Genomic DNA, 22,868 nt, shown 5'->3' on the forward strand with positions numbered 1-22,868 from the left:
TAGACTTAAATCTTCCCTTTACACCTTGATTAATTCTTTCAGCACAGGATGATGAAGTTTTCCACCACCTGAAATATTGTTGATAGTCTACAGTCAGTAATTCACATCAAATACTTGCACTCCACAAATGTATGATTAAAAGGTGAAATATCCACCAAAGGCAGGACTTGTTTTTTAAATAATAACTGTAGTGTTAATAGTAAAACAACCAAACAGAAGCCATTCCTTTGTAATATCTTTCATATCTAAATCATCCTCAACCAGGATGTTGCCAATCATTATTCTAAAAAAAAAAATGTGGCCATGTCATTGAGAATGCTCAATAGCTCCCTATTGCCTATGTCAATCAAAAAACAATTATAAGCACCCCACCAACTGAATGGAGCCCTCTTGGCCAAGAGGATCCCGGAGAAACCTGAAAAACTAGTTCAGGCTGTCATCATAGGGCAGGAGTCAGACATACCTAGTTATACCCTCCTCCTTTGGAGTCTAGGCACAGCTGACCAGCATTAACATAAAACAAAGATTATAAGACTGACAAAGCAGACTCTTTGTAGCAATAACATACTGAACTCCAACTTGACTCTGATATAACATCACATGACAGCAGGCCCTGAAGGAAATCTCAGTATTTTATCCCAAAATACATTTTCTTTGACATATTTTGAAATGGCCCTGCAAAGCCATCTCTTATGGGGAAAATTTGTATTCTGTAGAGAATCCCTTTCCCCTTCCAGGTATCTTCTTGATCCAGGAGAGATTTTATTAAGAGTCTGACACCTTTTAAGAGACATTTACTATCCATTCTCTCTGAAGCCTCTTACCTAGAGGCTTCATCTACATAACAAGAACCTTGGCTTTCACAACCCTACTTACTTAATTCAATGATTTCCTTATGCTGACTTCAACTCTTGAGGCAAAGCTTAATTCTTTCAACCGATTGCCAATCAGAAAATCTTTGAATCCAATCATGACTTGGAAGCCTCCCTTCCCTTTGAGATGTCCCATCTTTCTGGGCTGGACCAATGTGCTACTTACATGTATTGATTTATGTCTTTTCCTGTAACTTCTGTCTCCCTAAAATGTATAAAACCAGGCAGTAACTCAACCACCTTGGATACATGTTCACGAGACCTCCTGAGACTGTGTCATGCGCCGTGGCTACTCATATTTAGCTCAGAATAAACATCTTGAAATATTTTGGAGAGTTTGGCTTTTTTTTTTTATCAGCACAGACAATACTCAAACATAGTGGGGTTCCTCACAGCCTGTTTCTGGCCTGCCCATGCAGCATTGTCTCCCAAGCCCATGTTTTGCATACTCTGGACTCACCTGTCTTGTAACTTCATTGGCACATTTCCCTGGCCCTGGAAGATCCTCACCTGTTCTTTTCACTTGTTAAATTCTACTCCTTTTGAAGGCAGAGCTAAAATGCTACCTTTCCCATGAAGTCATTCCAATCCCCCCACAAGGAATGAATCACTCTCTCTCCCTCTGCACTAGCTTCCCCTGCCATGCACATTACAGACAATTCTTTCATGAGGGTTCTAATTAAAATTATCTGTAACCTTCTAAAAATATGAGATTCCACTGCAGGCAGGGGACATGCCATATCTATCCTGGACAAAACAGACAAAATGAATGAATAAGTGGACAACAGGTTGAATTAACTGCACATGGTAGATATGTGATTGATCCTTCACAATTGAGACTTTAGCCAATATGTGCTATTGGATTCCAAGACGCTTTCCTAGAAAACAGACTGAATTATATTTTTCCAGGAAGGTAGCTTTAAATCCATCAACTGAAATCATCATTATCCACATTCCATGTTAATTCTCTAGGTTCGTCAGCATGCCAGATAATTAGTGCTCCTGTGGAGATAAGGCAGAGAGCAGGTTGTGTGGAGGAAACATCTTGTTTGTGCACCATCAGGTGGAGGGCTCCTGGGCACAGTCTTTTTTGTGTCCATTGGGTGTTTCTCCCCTGTGTAAGCTCCATCCCACATCACTTTTGTCTTAGCCTGTTCAGGCAGCTCTAATAGAACACCATAAATTGGGTAGCTTATAAGCAACAGATTTATTTCTCACAGTTCGAGAGGCTGGGAAGTCCAAGCTCAAAGTGCTGGCAGCTTCAGTGTCTGGTGAGGGCTCATTTCCTGATTCATAGATGGTGCCTTCTAGCTGTGTCCTCATTTGGTGGAAGGAGGGGTGGGTCTCTCTAGGACCTCTTTATAAGGGCACTAATCTTACTCATGAAAGCTTCACCCCCATGACCTAATCACCTCTCACAGGTCCTACCTTCGAATACCATCAGCTTGGGGTTAAGATTTTAAAATATGAATTTAGTAGGGGACCCAAACATTTAGACCCCTTTGCACCTACAAGTCCCACCTTCTAGGGTCACAGTCAGTGAGCTGAATTATCTAATTATCCAGGGAAATACAAGCTAGGAGCAGAAGAATACAAAATTAACTCCTCCGAGCAGAAGCTCTTCTTCATGCACCCCATCTAGAAAGGCAGAATAGGGGAGTGCATGAGACCATGAGCTGTGAGACCTTGTCAGTTTCCTTCATCTTTACCTCAGGCCTCAATACAGAATGAGAGGAGTAAAAGTACCTCCCTGATTGCATCACTGGGAGGATGCAATGCATTAAAACACATGCAGTGCTTTTAACATTGCCTGGCACATAGCCAACGCTCAGTAAATGTTTTACCTTCATCATTTATTCAGGTAGTTTAATTAAATGAAATCCACATGTGAAGTTTTCCTTTGCTGTCCCACCTCTCCCACTCCCACTGAGGAAGGTCTGCTGCATGAATTCCTTGGAGATCCACACATGGAAGCACAAGCATTGGGTGCCAATTAAGAAAAGGTGCTAGGGAAGAGACAAGATGAGAAGGGGCAGGCTAAATAATTAGGATCCTTACACTGGACACTTTCTGAACTTCCTTATGCTACGTGGTCAATGCTATCACCGCCCTTCTCCACCAACGCTAGTGCCTGCCACCCCTGCTCCAGCCCTGCACAGACTCCGGACTAGTGAGAGAACCACATTTGAGCAATGAAGAGCCCCACCATGGGATATCACGGGATCCAGAAGGAGTCTGGTTGCCTTGACTATGACTGAGTGGAGTCCTACCAACCTTCCCTCTCTCCTTTCACCCACAATCATTCTGTTAGCCATTGTTCGACTCTAGTGAATACCTTATCCCTTATCCCTTGTCCATCTGAGAATTAATCATCCCTCAAAGCCCAGCTTGGCAATGATTACACAACCCAATCCTCTGAAAACCAGTAATTAAAGGATAGGAATAAGCATTTATCTTGCCTACATAGGAGAAACTGTAGTTTATGCCCAGTTGATGAGTGAAAGTTCTTCCTTATAACAGAATGTCAGCTGATACATGTAGAATGATAGAATTGGGAAATCACTATTTTGAAACCTCTAATGAAATTACTAATTCAGGTTCAAATTTTAGCACAAACAGAATGTTTAAAGGTGTTGTAGTGTCATCTGACAAATGATGTGAGATGATTTAAAGATGAGGAGGCAATGGAGCTACCTAGCAGTTATTGTCTTAGACAAATGATCAAAAACTAGCATCTCTAGTGAAAGATCTAACAGCTCTAGTGAAATAAATTCTTAGTTTGGACATGAATCTCACCATGTTTTTAAATCTAACTTCTACTTTATGAAAAATACAGGGAAGGGAGGAGCAAATTAACTGATACCACATGGAAATAAACAGATAGATTTGTATGTGGGATCATTGTGTAAGAAAACTGGTTTGTTTTCTTCCAGAAGTCAACACTAAAAGATGTATGACTATCAGCATTGTTTATAATTGCCAAAAAATTGAAATGACTCAAATGCCCATCAACTGATGAATGGATAAATAAAACGTGGTATACAATAAATGCATAATTAAAATGTGGTGTATCCATACAGTGGAATGCCATTTGATAATAAAAGGAAAAAAATATGAACACATTCTAAAACACGATTAAACTTTGAAAACGTTGTACTCAATGGAAGAAATCTATCACAAAAGGCCACATACTACATGACTGCATTTATACAAAATGTCCAGAATGGGAAAATCTATAGAGACAGAAAATAGATTAATGATTACCTAGAACTAGAGGGGTGGGATTGATGGAAATTGGGGAAGCAGGGTGATTGATAATGGGTACAGGGTTTCTTTCTGAGGTAATAAAAATGTTCTAAAATTCAGAATGCTTTGAATGCACTTAATACTGTTGAATTGTACACTTTATATGGGTGAATTGTATGGAATGAGAATTACATCTCAGCAAAGCTATTTTTAAAACTGTGTGTGATGTGGGTTGGGGGGGTGAGCTTTTTCATTAAAAGAGACAAAATAACCAAATGCAACACATGAATCTTGATTGTATCTTCAATGGGTCCTGAATTTTAAAAGTTAGAAAGCTGTAAACATGTTTTGGGGACAATTGGGGAAATTTGAATATGAATGGAAGGCAGGCTGGTAGCAGCCAGAGCATACACAAGGAGGGCACCGGAGTGGAGGAGAGGAGGGCATCCAAGCAAAACAGAAGCCCAGTGGGAGAGGAAGACGGGCGCCATTCAAGAGAATTGAGTGTAAGTAAATAACCTGAAGGTAACAAGACACAGGTTTCCTACTGCTAGAGAAAGGAGGGACCAATATGGAAGGAGGAAAAGCCAGAATGAACCCTGTGGTGTTAGACGGGAATAAGCAGCATCAGTGTAAATTCCCGGTTTGAGATGTAGGTGTAAATGTAGATGTAAATATCCTAGCTCTGTCCACTAAGAAGGTCTGGAAGCAGCTACACCCTAGTAGTACTGAGCATACCTACAACTCAGATCTTGGTTCTAAATAGCATTTCCTGTTCAAATGAACCAAGGTTTGTTAGAGAACTGGCTGATTAAAGGACTGAGGAAGAAAAAGAAGAAAATGAACCTGAACATCCAACTGCACAAGAAAGAAAAAACAACTTTCAAAAAATACAGGGAAATGTCAAAAGCACATAAAGTCAGCTGGAAGGGGTTCCCAAGTATGGGAAAATTTGAGTTTCAAAATAAACAACAATATTATCAGACTATAACCTATTGAATAAAATAGAAGTCTATAAGTCTACACCAATGTATATAAATACATAAAGAGAAAAAAGAGAAAGCTCTTCTGTATTTCAGAAAACCAACTACTAATTGTAGAAAGGATGATGGAATTCAAAAACCACCATTTGGCAAGGATCATTGTAATAATTCAAGCAAGAAAAATCAATGGATGATAAAACCAGAGAGTGAGAGAATAATAAGAAATGGAATTTTACATAGTCTCAAAGTATCTCCCCAGAAGACACACCATCATCAAGTGATAAAAGTTAACACTATCAGTATTAGGACAAATAGATATTGCATGCCTCCAGATAGGCTGCAATGAGAATTCTGCATCAGTTTTGTGAAATTCCAGCCAAAAAATCATATCTGGTGTCTTCAAGAGGAAACATTGAACAAACTAAAATTGAAGATCATTGTGCAAGATGACTGGCCTTGAATTATTAAAAAAAAAAATCAAGGACATTAAAATCAAGGTAAAACAGATACAGTGTGAGAGTAAAGACAGAGTAAGAGGAACCTTCACAACTGGGCATGAGGAGTAGTCCTGGATGGACTCCTTTAGCCATGAAGGACCTTAGTGGACCACCGTTGAACTTCTGGGTGAGTGATAGATACACAGGAAATCTTCAGACTAGTTTTGCAACATCTATATGTTTGAAATTGTTTCCAATTGGTTTTTTAAAAAGAATAAAATTTAGCTCTTATCTCCTTTTGGAAAATTTTCAGAGCCTACCATGTGTTACCTCTGGACCTTGGGCAAACTTTGGTTATTTCATGTAAAGTAATCTTTTGTTTACTGTTTAGCTTCCCCACTAAACCGTGAGCTCCTTGAATGCCTAGACTGGGTGTTATTGTTTTCCATTTCTCTTGAGCCTAGCACAACGTCTAGAACATAGGGAACATCAGTAAATGTTTGTTGAATCCATATGCTGCACAACTATAACCCCGGAGAATGGCTGGTAGATTCCTGGACATGCTGAGTGTTAGTAAATTCTTGCAGACGTTAAACTGAAATACGCCTCTCTGCAAATCAGAGAGCATCTGTCTGCCCTGCAGCAATGAGCTATGTGTCCTGCCTGGAACAGTGTTCTGCATCCAAGGGGCACATTGCCTGAAATCATAGGCTCCAAGAAATGGCGTTCTTGCCCCATTGCTCTGGGGGGAACAATGGCCCCTATTTGTTTAATCTCAGTCCATTGTGGCAGCCTTGACTGCACAGAGCTCACCTGTGATTCATGTGAATGTCACTTGAGCTCCCAGGAGTTTGCAGCCATAATTCAACATTTTGTTAATAGCCACTTAAAATGTCCCTGAAATAGCTAACAGGCCCAGGGGAATGAAGTATTCTGCTAGGAAATCAGTCCAAGAAAGCCATCTTGGCCCAAACTTTAGAAGATTCTATTACTTCCAATGCCTTCTTGCACTCTGTGAAAATACAAATGGGCATCTCTCAGGGACACCAAGGAAAAAGTGGAAACCTGAAATTACCTACATATCATAGTGGGCATGCTGGAAACCCTGCCCAATCGCTCCTGCTCCAAGAGAGGCCCCTCAACTGCTATATCCAGTGAGGAAGGGGAAATACAAGGGAACACAGTCCAGAGTATTCCAAGAAAAAACCCCTTGTTCAAAGAACAGAAAGAAAGAGACAGAAAAACATATAGTGCTGGATTAGAAGTCAAAAAATTTGTGCGTAGGTGGGGATGGCAAGAGAGAGAAGGGTGAGAAAAAAACTCACATAGGTTGAGGCCTACTGTGCTATGTAGTTTACAAATTATTTAATTATCCCCAAATCTAATTAAACAACATACTCAGGGTCATCAACGTTGTATACAATTGTAGTGTATAATCATTAGGTCACTTAGATAGTATATGAATCAATAAATAGTCTCTCTCCAGAGCTCCAGCTCTTACTCACTGCCACTTGCCAATTTGTCAGTTACAGCAAACTTGGGCTGGACATTCAAAATCAAGTCGCTGATTCAGAGGCAGAAGTTGAAGCTCTCAATGCTGAGCTCTTGCCACCTGCTTCCTGAAACATATCTGTTTGTTATCAAGTTATCATTTCTTCCACCTAGAGTGAGATTTAAAATGGAGAAGTGGAGGTGAAAGGAGCTAGTACAGCAGAATCACACGCACATCTGCATAGGGATACTCGTTTCCTCATGTGAGACCGCTGAGCCCACTAGTTGGCAACTTGGAGAAATGTCAAGTGTTACCCTGGCAAGAAGAGACTTCTCCAGGTTCTCTACATTCCTGAAGCAAGTGCTATAGAATGGCTTGGCACTCCACCTGTGTGTTCCCGAGCACAGAATCAAGGTAAGAGAGAATTAAGAATTAGTGCAGACTGGCAGAGCTGGAAGGTTAGGAGTACCATAATCATATGCCCAACTCTCAGAGACAATGGTGCTTGTGATATGCAGACATCATGGTTACGGGATCCTAAGTCCATCTTCTCCTGAAAAGGGAAAGTTTTATTCACAAAGTTGATGCACAGTGTCCTGTCTGTGCTCCCATTGAAACCAGCTTCCCCAAAGATGCATGACATCAGCCTAGAAGCCACCTGCATTATTTATCAAAAGAAAAGGTCTGAACTGGGATGTCTCTCAGAACCACAGTCTTTTGACTACATTTGTGCTGCTCATTCCCCCCTAAGTATGGAATTGTGACTGGAAGGCCTTGTTCTGGAAAGCTAGAATATTGTCTTGCAACCCCAAACCCTTCATTTTGCCTTCTGCCACGCAGAACTGGGGCTATCTTTACCTCTTCTCCGTTTACCTGCACAAAGGCAAGGGCTGCAGGTAACAGCTAGACGGCTACCTGGAAAGCTGAGCTCAACAGCATTGAGTTGAGGCTTCCTCTCCTCTCACCTCTCCTGCTCTCCTTCAGGTCCAGTAGCTGCCAGGCTTCTGCTTCCAAGAGGAGGATACTGATAAACTGAGTGGCCTTGGGCCCTGACTGACTTTTTTGAACTAAGACCTAAAGACTTGTTGATGACTGGCCTGACTTCATTTAGCTCAGCCCTGCACAAAAAAAAAAGCATGCTGTCTTTACAGAGAACCCCTAAAGGGAATCAGACGGCATGAACTCCAATCCCTAATGGTGCCACTTTCTTACTGAGTGACCTGTGCCAGTAGCTTCTCTGAGCCTTACCTATGTTCAACTGTGAAATAGATACATTGGTACATGCTACAGTTTGAATATATATAGTACGTCCCCATAAAAACTCATGTTGAAGCTTGGTCCCAAATGTGGTGGTGTTGGGAGGTGGTCCCTTTAAGGGGTGATTACATAATTAAGATGAATTAATGTCTTTCTTGCTAGACTGGGTTACTTCTTGTAGGAATGAATTAGTTCCCATGAGAGCAGATTGTTATAAAGCAAGGTTGCCTATTGTGTTTTGCCTTTTTTTCATGCATCTGGTTCCTCTCCCATTTCTCTGCCATGTTTTGATGCAGCCCAAGGCTCTCAGCAGACCTTTTCTTTTGATGAATATTCAGGTGGTTTTTGGGCTGATGTCATGCATCTTTGAAGAAGCTGGTTTCAATGGGAGTACAGCCAGAACACTGGGCATCAAACTTGTGAGGAAACTTTGCCTTTTCGGGGAAGATGGGCTTAGAATCTTGCAGTCATGATGTTTACATATCACAAGCACCATGTCTCTGGGATCTGGGCATATGTCTGTAGTAGGCCTGACTTTCCAGAAGCTTCCAGATGCGGCTGCTCCATGTTGAGTTTCCCCGCCTGCGGAACCATAAGTTAACTAAACCTCTTTTTTTTTCTTTTTATAAATTACCCAGTCTCGGGTATTCTGTTATAGCAACACAAAACAGACTAAGACTAAGACAGTACTTTTCCACTTTCAGAGTTATTGTGAGGATCAAATAGCATCTTAGAAAGCATTTAGGCCGGGCGCGGTGGCTCAAGCCTGTAATCCCAGCACTTTGGGAGGCCGAGACGGGCGGATCACGAGGTCAGGAGATCGAGACCATCCTGGCTAACACGGTGGAACCCCATCTCTACTAAAAAATACAAAAAACTAGCCAGGCGAGGTGGCGGGCGCCTGTAGTCCCAGCTACTCGGGAGGCTGAGGCAGGAGAATGGCGTGAACCCGGGAGGCGGAGCTTGCAGTGAGCTGAGATCCGGCCACTGCACTCCAGCCTGGGCGACAGAGCAAGACTCCGTCTCAAAAAAAAAAAAAAAAAGAAAGAAAGCATTTAGGATATGAAACCAGACACTGCTTCCACCAATTACAAGATAAGTGACTATAGGCCAATTCTTCCACTTTTCTAAACCTCAGTTTTTTCCATACAAAAAAAAAAATATATCAACTATTATATATTTCACTTTGTTGTTGTGAAGACCAAATGAAGTATTCCATGTAAAGTGCATAGAACGGTGCCTGGGATACAATATGTGCTCAGAAAATGTTAGCCATTATTAACAGGTTTTGTAAGCTACACAATGATGAACAAAAAAGCAGGTCTTTTTGACAAGACCTGCATGTCTACAGTAGCTTATGCTCAACTGTAATAGCAGGAGCTGGGTCCCTGGCTTGATCACAGCCTCATTTCCCCATACTTTCGTGGGCCTTCCTGATACTACACTGTCAATATAGATTTCCAAAAAATCCTTTTTCTCCTGGATCTCCTGTCACTATGTTGTATCACCAGCTCATCTTAGTAATAATAACAGTAACAACAGTAACAAAACAGCTGACATTCCGTATCTGGGATAATGCTTAAAGTTTTGCTTATATTATTTCACTCAATTGCTGCAAACAATCCTATGAAGTAAAAGTATTATTATTATTATTATTATTATTTAATAGATTAGGATATTGAAGTCTGGAGGTGTTAAGTAATTTGTACAAGGTCAGGCAAACCTGGAACCTACGCCTGTCTGGCACTAAATTCCATGATTGTACCATGAGACTAAAGTACTTCATTATGTTATTATCTCAAGTGCCAGAGCTCTTCATCCTTCCAACATTTGCCAAGCTCCCCAAGCTCAGATATGCCTTTGTTGTCTGTTATCAGTGCTCCTGGGCAGGACATTCTCTCTGCCAGATTAGCCTCCTTCCAAAATCCTATAGCTGGGTCTATCTCTAGCCCTACTAAACCTAGAGTTGTCTCTAGTCCATAAACCTTTCAGTCTCTGCAGCCCTCCATATGGAGCTAGGCCATGCCCAACCACAACCCAAGATTTGCTCTCTAAGGTTGGCTCTAGCTCCCAGAATTTATAACAAATTCCTCTGGGAACTGCCTCTTGAGGAGCCATTCATACACACTTTAGGAGGCACAGGTCATTTAACAGCCCCTTCAATCCTTGGCTTCCACGAGCCACCTACTTTCTGCTCTTCATCTGGATGAACTGAAATAATCACCCTTTTGTCTCTAGAGAGTCTCGTGTGGCACCATTCTTATTCCTGACTTCTGAAACACTTAGCTTCAAGACTACACAGTATTGGGAAATGGGGTGGTTCTGTTGTCTGGATATGCTGGATTGCATCTATTATCAGTTTTTTTCCCAATGCTATCTGTCAATGTCCCTCACCTCTGACCCCAACTAACTGTGCAGGAAGGAAATAAATCAAAGACTCTCAGAGTTGGAAGTAACTTGAGAGGTCATTAAATCCAACCCTTTACCTGACATTGATCCACGTCTACAGCATTGCCAATAAGCAATTGCTTGGCCTCAGCTAGATCTGATGGTAGGGTACAGGGCGCTCTAGACTCCCAGGACAACTCCTTCCAGTCTGCTGATATCCATTTATCTAAACTTTTGCCCAGACTTCGGTGCTAGCTTTGCTCCCTGGATTCACACAGAGAAAGCCACATTCCTCTTCTCTATGACTGCCTTCAAAGTATTTTAAAACAGCCCTTGAGTCACCCACTTCACTTTTCAGGCTAAACTGTCTCCATTCTTTAATACACTCCTCATCACTCATGGTTTCTGGGACATATGAGGAGCATCACCTCTGGTCAGTCATACATCTCTCACTGCCTTCTACTTTATCGATGGGCTCAGGACACTGCCAACATCAAATGCATAGACTCCTCTTCATGGCTTGAAGCCAGGCTGATGTACATTCAGGAAGAAATGGAAGTGAAGACTGGTAGAAGGGTAGGAAAGAGAACTTTTCTGAGAGAGCAAACTTAGGAAATGAGAATGCAGGTGCTGATAAAAGTATGCTAGAATGTGAGCAGCTGAGGGGCATGTAATAACAGCTGGGAGAATGGGGATGGCTCAGCTTTTAGGAAATGGGAAACCTTGGGAAGGGGTTTCTTTGGGCAAAAATCTCCAAGGGGGAACAAACCCACTGTGCTTAGAGTAGTGAATCCCGAATCAGAGAGATGCTCATTTGAGTTATGAAGGCCACCCTTGGGAATTGTTATCAGTCTTGAGTTGAAGCAACAGATTTTGAAAGTTCCAGGTTTAAAAGATTTTTGAAAAAGGTATTTTTTTCTAAGCCAGACTTCAGTCCACATGCCTAGACTATTGTTCATGTTACCATATGGATAAAGAAGCTAAAACTAATCAATACACAGGTTGGGTTCCCTAGCAGAGCCTGAGATGGCATACCTTCTACAGGTGATTTATTGAGGGAGTTTCTCATAAAAAGCCTAGAAGCGGGAAGGGGAAGGTAGGGCAGGGGAAAAGGTAAGCATGAATGTGGTTTCAGGAGAAGTCCAGCTCAGCCTGATCCCATGGGAAGCACTGAGTGTAAACTGCACCACAATGCACCATCAACTGCACCACAACTGCACCATCTTGAGGCGAGATGACTGGCGTTTCCTATTCCCGTCAGTCAGTCACTGGCCACTGGCTGCCCCCAGGTGGTGGGGAGGTGAATAACTTCCCAGATATCTCCAGAAGAGGCAGCACCAAGGGCCAGCCTCCCCACGAAAGGGACTGATTAAGCTGTTATGTGCTCTACCTACAGGTGCAGTAAAGAGGATCTGGGCTGGCTAACAGCGCCTTCCACAGATACACTTGCTAATTCACTCATGTAAGACCCAGAGTGACTAAATGACGAGTTGATGGGTGCTGACGAGTTGATGGGTGCAGCACACCAACATGGCACAAGTATACATATGTAACAAAGCTGCACGTTATGCACATGTACCCTAGAACTTAAAGTATATATAAAAAAAAAAAAAAGACCCAGAGTGAATCACTGCCCTCAATTGCTGGACTACTGTGCTGCAAACTTTGAGTCAGACCGACGAGCTTCAGCCAGGCATCTCATGACTCCTAAACAGGATTTTGAGAGCAAGATTCTGGGTCTCCCTCATCCCGCTGCAGCCTCTCAGTGCATCTAGGTGTTTCTGCTTCCATTGCACATATCTATCTAAATAAAATTGTTATAATTAAACAAACAAATAAATAGATAAATAGATCTGGTGGCAAATGAGCAGCAACTGTTCCCCACTTCCAACATAAGTTAAAGTTTGAGTTTCAGCAAACAGATGTAGGATCAGAAAACAAATGTTTATTATGTTCTGTTGCATTAGAGTGGTACAGGTTGGCAAGTCCTTAGAAACCACCTAATTCCATGCCTTCGTTTTACAGATAAGCAAACTGAGGCCCATTGAGGCTTATTACCTTCCTGAAGGTTGTACAACTAAATCTACATAGGTCATAAATCCAGGCAAATACGTTGCTTCTCTGTTACATGCTTAATTTCTTCTGAGCATAAATTCCAATGGCTACTGAGGCAATCAATAGAGAATATATCGAAATCAGGAGAAAATAAGTACTGGGAGATGGAAAGATGCTTCAGCATCCAAAGAATGGCACTTTGGGGAATGTTGTCCTCAAATAAAGCCCAACCTGATAAACAGGCTTTTATCAGAGAATTTCAAGTTATCAAATAATAACCATGTGGTATTTCTGAGTGTTGGAGGCAGCTGCTATCCTGTAACCACTAAGCCCAGTCTGTATGATTTTAAATCAAATGCATGAGTGAAACATGCTATATGGAGTTTCAAACTGGGAGGGGTGATGTAGGCTTGGTTTCACGTTGTAATAGATTGTGGGTCAAATGGCCTTGCTGGTCAAGTTAGATATTTTAACTCAGCTCCAACAAACATAAACATCCTACAAAAAAGAGAAAGCACACAGCAAACTTTCAGGTCTCTCTAGACTCATGTGGTATCATTTTAGTCTCATGGAGGAAATAGGGTGCTTGGCACTTTGACATGTAGCCTGCTTTATGGAGCACCACCTCTAATAGCAAACTTCATGTTAAATGTTACCAATTCAGTCTTTGAGAGATTTTTTAATGGGATCACATTTCAGCTCTTACAAAAGAAATCAGTAGCAAACTAGGATTCACTTTGCCAACTTTCTTTTTTAAATTCATCTCTTCATTAATGGAAGAACTTTCTATAGAGAAGAAAAGAGAATTACAATAGAGAGGAAGAAAGGAACCAACACCCCAGTCAATAAGCTTCCAGGTAGCCTTCTAAGCAGTTCTGGATGTCTAAAAGCTTGCTGAGAAAGAGACACAGACATACAGATTCACCCAACAATAAACCAGGCATTATCTAGGAACTTGTACAGTAGCTTCAGTTTTTTCTTTGCAAGTAGACGATGTGGGTCATCAAAATAGTCAGCTCTCAGTCATTGTCTTACCCCTTCATCACATCAGAAAGAATTTTATATACCCCTGAAAGCATGACTTCCAGAGAGCTTACAGCTTAAAGTTCTAAACTGGAAGATCCCAAATGCAGGCTGGCATCATGGAAAACTTGCTTGACTTGACAAAGGTTGCCCCTCCAAGGGCATGTCGAATGTTCACAAGACTTCAGAGCATCCTAAGGAAAATGATAAATCATCTATTTTACATTTGTTGCAATTTAGGCCATTTTGACATAGAACCTAGAGACTTTACAGATGGGGAGAGTCAGGGTCTACATCTGTGTGCTGAGGCTTGCAGTGTGGATGGTCTTGCAAGAAGAACCAGAGTTGACTCAAACTTGGGCCTCATCACAGAGCAGGGTTGGGCCTGTCAGGATGTGTGACTTTGTGTAAAGGAACACATCTCTGGTGCATCTTAGCAAACATTCAAGAAACAGTAGGACCAAGATGGCATCAGATAAACAAACAGCCGTACTATCAATAAAGTGCCATCAAAGGAGAGTAACTGGTGTTCAGTTTTGAGCCTAAAAGGAAGGAATCTTCTAATGACCTCAAGACTCCCCAGGGGACTCAAGAAGAGAGCAAGCTAATATTGACTGGATGTGTACTGTGGAGCAGACAAGACACCAGATGCACAAAAAGTGAGATCCCAGGCCTAGTAATACACACACATGCACATATTGCGTGGCTGAATAGGAGTACTCCCAAAATGCTAAAATAATACATGTAATTATATCTGGGAAGTGATTAACAGCAATTTTTCCTTCCTTCCTTCCTTCCTTCTCTCCTTCCTTCCCTCCCTCCCTCCCTCCTTTCTTTCTTTTCTTTCTTTTCTTTTCTTTTCTTTTCTTTCTTTCCTTCCTTCCTTCCTTCCTTCCTCCTTTCTTCCTTCCTTCCTTCCTTCCTTTCTTTCTTTCTTTCTTTCTTTCTTTCTTTCTTTCTTTCTTTCTTTCTTTCTTTCTTTCTTTCTTTCTTTCTTTCCTTCCTTCCTTCCTTCCTTCCTTCCTTCCTTCCTTCCTTCCTTCCTTCCTTCCTTCTTTCTTTCTTTTCTTGACAGGGTCTCATTCTGTTGCCCAGGCAGGAGTGCAATGGCATGATCATGGCTCACTGCAGTTTCGACCTTCCAGTTTTAAGCTAACCTCCCACCTCAGCCACCTAGTAACTGGGACTACAGGCATGTGTCACCACTCCTGGCTAGTTTTTGTATTTTTTGTAGAGACTGGGTTTCACCGGATTGCCCAGGTTTCTCCTTTCTTTATTATTTCCCAAACTTCCCAAATTTCCTCCAATGAGCATGGATCACTTCTATAATCAGAAAGTGTATTATTAAACAATAACAATAATGGGACAAGTCATCCCAGTGCAGGTGGAATCCTGGCTACCCATGATGCAAAAAGAAGCTGGGAAACAACAATTTCACCATGTATCAGCTAGAGTTATCTTACATTAAAAGAAACTTCAAACCTACTTTACCCAAACTCTGAAGAAACAGTTTGACAGCTATGTGCTAAGCAATTCTAGGTGCTGAGAATACAAGGATGAGTGAAGACATCAGGCCTTACGAGGAGGGGAGAAAAAAGAAATATGTGATTTGTAGAAAGTATCACTGGTTAGCAATGCAATATTACCTCACACTTGTTAGAATAGCTGTTGTCAAAAACACAAAAAATAACAAGCATTGGAAAGGATATGGAGGAAGGTGAGTCCTTGTATACTGTGGGTAGGAATGGAAATTAGTACAGCCCCTGTGGAAAACAGTATGGAGGTTCCTCAAAAAATTAAAAATAGAAGTACCATATGATCCAGCAATCCCACTACTGGGTATATATCCAAAGGAAATGAAATCAGTATCAAAGAGATTCTGCCCTCCCATGTTTATTGCAGCACTAGTCACAAAAGCCAATATATGGAATCAACCTAAGTGTCCATTGATAGGTGAATAAATAAAGATTTGTAATGTATATACACAATGGAATACTATTCAGCCTTTAAAAACTAAGAAAATCCTGCATTTGTGACAACATAGATGAACCTGGAGGACATTACGCAAAGTGAAATAAGTCAGGCACAGAAAGACAAATACTGCATGATCTCACTTATACGTGGAATCTAAAAAGGTCAAACTCATAGAAACAGAGAACAGAATGGTGATTACTGGGAACTGGGGAGTGGCGGGTTGGACAGGTGAGATATGGATCAAAGGACATAAAATTTCAGTTTGACAAGACAGACAAGCCCAGGAAATCTATTGTACATCATAATATACAGTTAATAACAATATATTGAAAATTGCTAATGGGGTAAATTTTAAGTGTTCTTATCCTCCCCCCAAGAAAATGGTAAGTATGTGAGGTAATACATATGTTAAATAGTTTGATTTAGCCACTCCACAATGTGTACATACATCAAAGCAGTGTTGTACATCATAAATATATGTACCTTTTACTAATAAACTTTTTAAAATGAAAAATTATCAGTGGTTAAAAAACTAGGGTATTAAATCATTTCTAAGGTCATTTTTAGCCCAAGCACTTCATGATTCTAATGCAAGAAAAAGAGTAATGACTGTTCTAACAGAGGAATAAACCAAAATGCTGTTTAGAAGACAGACGAGAAAGAGAGTAATTTAGATTATGGGAATGAGAAGGGGATGGGCAATGGTTTCCTGGAGAAGGCTACAGTGATGGTAAAGCTGGATTTTGGGGGATGACTAGGATTTAGATAAACAGACATGGAGAAAGAGGTATAAAAAGTAAAGAGGGTCAGGCGCAGTGGCTCACACCTGTAATCCTAGTGCTTTGGGAGGCCAAGGTGGGCGGATCACGAGGTCAGGAGTTCGAGACCAGCCTGGCCAATCTGGTGAAACCCTATCTCTACCAAAAATACAAAAATTAGCTGGGCGTGGTGGCACGTGCCTGTAGTCCCAGCTACTCAGGAGGCTGAGGCAGGAGAATCACTTGAACCCAAGAGGTGGAGGTTGCAGTGAGCCAAGATCACACCACTGCATTCCAGCCTGGGCAACAGAGTGAGACTCCATCTCAAGAGAAAGAAAAAAAAAAAAAGTAAAGACGTAAAGTGGGAAAGGTCCATGAGCAAAGGGTTCTGGGTTTATTCCAGGAACAGCAAGTAACTATTCAATTAGCAAACCATGCCTGGGTCATGGTATTTCCTGTGGGCAGCCCCCATATTTAGCATGATGTATGCAGAGTCTGGGTTTAACAAGACTACATTCTTGCAGTGAGCTATCACCTCATCGGGAGGGGGTGGGAAATGGGCTGGGAGTTCTACAATGGCAAGACTGTAGTCTATTTTTATCACACTGCACAATAGGTGCTCTATTTGATTGACAAAGGAATAACCATGCATGAAGCACTATGACACACTGCCGTAAAAGCTGTGCACAGGGTGCATAGGTCACCCATTCCCGTGGGGGTGGGGGATGGCCCAGGACAAGCGAGCTTTCTAGAGTTGAGTTTGGGAGCATGAGATTCAATGTGGAAGCCAAGATGGTGGGTAAGGAGAGGATGTTTAAGCAGCAGAATTAATATGAAGAGCACAGAGAAAAGTGAAAGCTTAACATATAATGAGAATTGAGAATACCAACACAGCAGTTGCCTGTGCTCCAAAGTAGTTGGTGAAGTTATAGTATGGAATAGTGAGCAAACCACTAGACTGAGAGGTGTGTGAGCTCCTGTGGGACACTAAGCAAAGCAAGAGGCCTATCCTGCTCTAGGCACCTGCCACATAGTAGGCCTTCACATACTTTATGTCACTGAGTCAGCACAATAGCTCCGAGTGGTCGATATTATTGTTCCTAATTTACAAATGAGACAATTGAGGTTAAGAAACTTGTCCAAAAACATACAGCAAATTGGTGGCAGAGTTGGAATTCCAGCTCAGATTTCTCCCTAAAAGTCATATTCTTCACCTACATGTTCATAGTATCATAATAATATTTTTTTAAAAAGATATATGAACTATAGACCCATTGGCCTTGTGTGAGAATTCCAAAGATGTGATCTTCTAAACCTTCACCTCCATCATCTCTATAATATTAGGTGATGTCAGTTAACGAGATCTATACAGTGCCTCTAACAAGATCTCATAGTGGAGAGACCTTTCTTTCGTTAAGGAAAGAAATAAATATATTTCCTAAGAATTCTCAAATTTAAAATACAAACACATACAACTATGAAAGTCGGTTAAGTGTGAAACTGAAGTGTCATTTGTATTTCTGTACTTGGAGTCAGATGAACCCTAACATGATGAGCAGAGAAAAAACATAAAGCAGTCATGTCCTGGTCACAAGCTGTGGGGCCACCACCTGTCAGCAAGAGTTAACTATGGAACCCAACTGTGACCTCCATTCTAAGAAACCATCTCAGTCAGGTTGCACTTAAACCCACTGCTCCAAACAGAGAAAGCAGTAGCCTCCTCTCCCTCCCTGGTTTCATCTTTTATAGCATTACTCATCAGGTCTGACTCCTGCAAACAGGGCAGTTAGGCTGAACAACAATAGCCCGACTACTAATATGGAAACCAACCCCACCTTCCATCTTTGTAGCTGGCACAATGGACATATATATTGCCTCCCAACATCCCTGTGGGTTAGTAAGTCACGTTTTACTATCACATGTTAGATGACCAAGTTGAGGCCTAGAGAGAATGCAAGATACAACCAGCAAATAAGAAAGACAATGTTGTAGCTGGGCTTCAAACCTATGTCTTTCTACTCTTAATCTTGAACTCACATTATCCAACATCACAGCCAGAGACACAATCCCTCCTCCTTCCTTCCACACTAGGTCAATGAGGCAACCTTCCTAAGTAGACAATCTGAAATTAAAGCCTTCTTCTGCTTTTCCAGGAAGGAAAAAACATACGCTTATCTGAAATCAGATTGTCCTAAGTGAGGGCTAAGAGTGTACTTGCATGAGCATGAAGCACACCTGTTTACATTGTAGTCAGCATCCCACACCTGGCTTCCCTGGGACTTTTACCCTCCGCAAACAGCCTTCTCTCACTCTGCTAGAATCATGGCTCATTCACTAATTAAAGGGTATTACGCACTTCATTGCACATCAGCTAAGAACTTGGAATAAGAAAGCTTATGCTACAGCATTAGCACTGGAGATGCCACTAGGTATGCTTCATAGAAAAAGAAATACAGAGAAAAGCCATCCACTTGTGACATCCCTTCCCCCATACTTAACTTCTCTAATAAGTCAGCCACCACACTTAGAGGAAGAAGTCACCTAGCATGGTACAACCCCAGATAGAGCCTCATAAATAAGCCAACTGGAGAGGGATGTGCAGTAGAGACAAGGAATAAGAGAAGGCCGGTCAAGTGGCTTCTCCAGCAGCCACCTGTCCAGGCTCTCTGCTCTCTTCTGGTATGGCAGCCCAATAAGAGGGATACTTATATCCCAGGCCAAAAAAAAAAAGACAGAGAGACAAGGATGAGTCAGGAGGAGTACTCCTCACTGCAAGGTCTTGAGCAAACTCAGCATCTTGTTCCCTCTAGTAAAGGCTCAGCATTGCTGCCCACTGTGCCCAGGCTGGGGGCAGAGACCAGCCTTCCTGCTGGAGCCTCCTTGGGCTGTCTTGGAGTAGATGTTTTTTCTGACACTCCCTGAACAACCTGAACAGCAGCACTCAGGCTCACTCCCTTTTCAATGATGGGGAAAGTCACACATAGAGGGTCAGCCCAAGGAATGGACACTCAGATAGATTAGTCTTGAACTTGGTGAGGACAGCAGTTAATGACATGCCACTGACAGAGCAGTAAACCTTATCCACAGGCAATTTCACTATTTGGGAAACATTACAAAGAGGTCAAAAGCTCAGGCAAACTTTAAGGTCTGATCTTAAAGGCCTCTTGGGACCCCAGCAAGTCAAATGATGGTCCAAGTATAAAACAGTAGCCTGGGGTCATAAAACATTTACTTCTAAATGGAACTTAGACATGGATTCAGAAGAAGCCACCAGTTGGACATGCAATCAGGAGGAAGCTAGAGAACTCAACCCAGAGTCTGCTACTTATTACAGTTTCTCTCTGTGTCACCCTCTGTGTCGTCTGTGTGTTCCATGTGTGTTCAGGCAGACAGAGGAACAGCTGAGTGCATTTCCAAGCTGCACGGTGCAGTGGTGAAGCTGAGCGTTGCCAGGCGCTAGAAAGAACGGGGTGGAATGTAGTGATGGCTTCAGCCTCCAAGAATAAGGCATTTTCTCTATCTCTCCTCAAGCCACCTAAGACATCATTTGTGCATGACATGTTTTAGGATCCTGTTGGCTCCATTTAGAAGGGCTTCCAATATTACTGGTCCCTTCCCCCAGCTCAGACTGGCTTCCTCTTTAGCATACACCACTGCCAATTTTGCTGTGCTCTTCCTCACAAGGCTTAAAAGGGATAATACAAAACAGCTCCTCCAAGAAACAGAGTTCTAGCACACAGACTGTGAGAGGCAATGCCCCCGGCGCGCTGGGCTTTTTTAGAATCAGAGATAGCCAACAGCAGTCACAGAGGCTGCAGGCAGAGACTGGTTATGGCATTAAAAGAACCTCAGAGCAAGAGGCTGGTGAATTCAAGAGGGGGTGGGGAATGGATGCAGCACAGGAAAGGTAAGAAATGTCTTCATTAGGCAGAGGACCCTAGACAAGTGCTGGTGTCACAGGTCAGCCCTTTCCAGCTGCTACACCTGCTGTTCCCAACTTGCAGTTGCATTTTGGTTCAATGTTCTGAGACTCAAAAGCTCTCAATCCTCACTAAGGCTGCTATGGGGGAAGCAGCCACGCTGGACTTCAGAAGGGTCCCAGGGCCCTTGATGCCCAGACTTGCCTGGCAGCAAAGAGTAGTCAGCAGCTGCTGTCTGACCTGTTATGCCAAGTTATGCCTAGCAGCCCACTAACTGAGGAGAGAACCCTGGTAGCAATAGCTCTCCTCTCATCCTTTCCTCTCTGCCCCTCCAGTAAGCCCCATCCTGAACGTAAGCCACATCCCCCTCCGCTTTTCCTCTTTACTCAGCTCCACACTCCTCCTCCAGGCTTTCCATTCCCACAGCTGTTCGCCCCCTCCCTGCACCCCTCCTCCTGCATCCACCTCGTTAAGCGATTATACATAGAGAAAACCGAGCCTTTGAGTTTCAAGCCAAAGCTCCCAGACAAGGCAGCCGGGACCGGTTCACCCTCACAGGCATCTCCCTGACCGCCTTGCACACGTGCCTCCGCCTAGACCCTCCTCTCTGCCCAAGCACTCTGAACATCTCTTTGCTTCAACCTGCCAACAGATCAGATGGAGCCCTGGGGTCCCCGGCCTCTCCTCTCCCCACATGGAGCTCAGAATTCACACAAGGAAAGGAAACAAGGAGACTTCCACACCTCTGCAGCATCACCTGCTCCAGCAAGCTCCCAAAGCCACTGGAGCCAGGCAGACTGCCTGGGCCCCACACCCCCTTCTCTGACGGCTTTAGCTCCAGCCCAGCCCACAGGATGCAGTGCCTGATGCCACTTCCGAGCAGACACACACACACACACACACACACACACACACACACACACACAGAATGCCACCTCGTCAATGACAAGCTGTTCCAATCACACAGCTCGGACCCCAAGCGCACCGGACAACGGACAGCCCAGGCCTCCACCCTCTGACTGGGAGGAAGCCAACTCAGCACGTCTGGGGAAGTGATCCCCCACCGCAAGCCCTCCACTCACCCTCCATATTTGAACTGACAGCAGTGCTCTATCCTGGTCGGTAGTCTTCCCTGCAACTGGCTCCCACAACTCTGACCAACTACCCTCGTGGCCTTCGGGTGAGGCACTGCTCTCTCTCCTGTCCCAAAGCACAAGGAGACCCCAAACCAAGCAGGAGACCACCAGCGCACCACTTCTCCAGAGGACCAGAGTGAGCTGAAAACCAAGTACTCACTGTGGTGAAGTCTTGGTGGCCGCACTCCTGCCCTTTGAACTTGCAGTAGAGCATCATATCCTTCAGGTCATGGCCCACACGGTGCAGGAACTCCAGCATGCTGAACTGCTTGGGTTTGTAGTGCTTGAAGTTGGCCTTCTGCCGCAGGGCTTCCAGCACAGAGGGGTCAGCCAGATGGGGGTCCGGGATCTGCAAGTTGACATCCAGCAGGGCCAGCAGCTCCCCCGCATGGTACAGGTCGTTGGTGGTGAGCCTGGAGAACCGGAAGCCATTGAGGTTGCAGAGGGTCACAGCTGGGAAGACCAGGCTTTGAGCCACCACTTCATCCACCTTGGTGACGTGCTGGTAGGAGAAGTAGTAGGACACCCTCTCAGAGCTCTCCACCAGCAGCAGGCCCAGGGAGCCCACGAAGGCCACTGCCCAAAGCACACGCCGGATGGTCAGCGGCCCATACACGAAGATGTGGCGGATGCCATGGAGGGTGGAGGTGTTGGCGAAGATCTGGATGCTAGAAGGTTGCAGGCTGCCCTCGCTGGGGCTCTCCTTGAGGTCCATCGGGACCCTGTGCAGTTCCGCAACTGGCTTCAGGTTGGTCGAATTTCAGAGAAGAGTTCCCAGTCCTCGGGCTCTGCTTAAACCTTGACGTTCAGGGGAGAGAACGCAAGGCAAGCATCGGGCCAGAAGCTGTGAGTTTATCCTGAGAGCCCAGCCGCACGCTGACAGGGGTGAGTGTTTATATAAAACCCATTCAAACTCTAGCTCCTGATTTTTTCCAGGCGATAAGGAGGGCTGGTTTTATTTAGGGAGACACCAAGGTGATGTGGAAGAGATGTGGGTGGGAAGGGAGAGCTTAGCCAATGGAAATAAAGTCCTCCCCCCTACACACGCCACTAGAGACAAGATTAAAAGCGAGAGCGAGGGAGAAAATGCTTAAAACAAGTCGCTGAGCAGCTCGGAGCCTGTTAACCAGCGCATAATGCCCCATGTTAACCATCCTGGGGGATGTCAGGGCGGCCACGCTGATGCACTGCGGTCGGGCGCAGCGGCACAGCCTTCAGAGCTCCGCCGCTCGATTCTTGTTCCCATGATGTTTTGGACTCCGGATGCCGTTTCTCGCCGCCGGCCTCCATCCCTCCTCTCCTCCTCCTCCAGGCCCCCTTTTGTGGG

General features: G+C 43.6%; 1 protein-coding gene across 1 annotated transcript in view; it reads right to left on the bottom strand.

The window, feature by feature from the left end:
* The window catches only part of ASIC2 (acid sensing ion channel subunit 2), a 1,129,045-nt gene extending 1,106,553 nt beyond the window's left edge, over window positions 1–22,492 (bottom strand). The window contains exon 1 of the mRNA XM_005583416.4: window positions 21,702–22,492. Within this exon, the coding sequence (XP_005583473.1) occupies window positions 21,702–22,256 (555 nt within the window). The 5' untranslated portion in view covers window positions 22,257–22,492. The remainder of the gene's footprint in view (window positions 1–21,701) is intronic.
* Between the last annotated feature and the right edge of the window lie 376 nt (window positions 22,493–22,868).

Source organism: Macaca fascicularis, chromosome 16 (genome assembly GCF_037993035.2).
Source record: "Macaca fascicularis isolate 582-1 chromosome 16, T2T-MFA8v1.1".
In the NCBI taxonomy this organism is placed as follows: domain Eukaryota; kingdom Metazoa; phylum Chordata; class Mammalia; order Primates; family Cercopithecidae; genus Macaca; species Macaca fascicularis.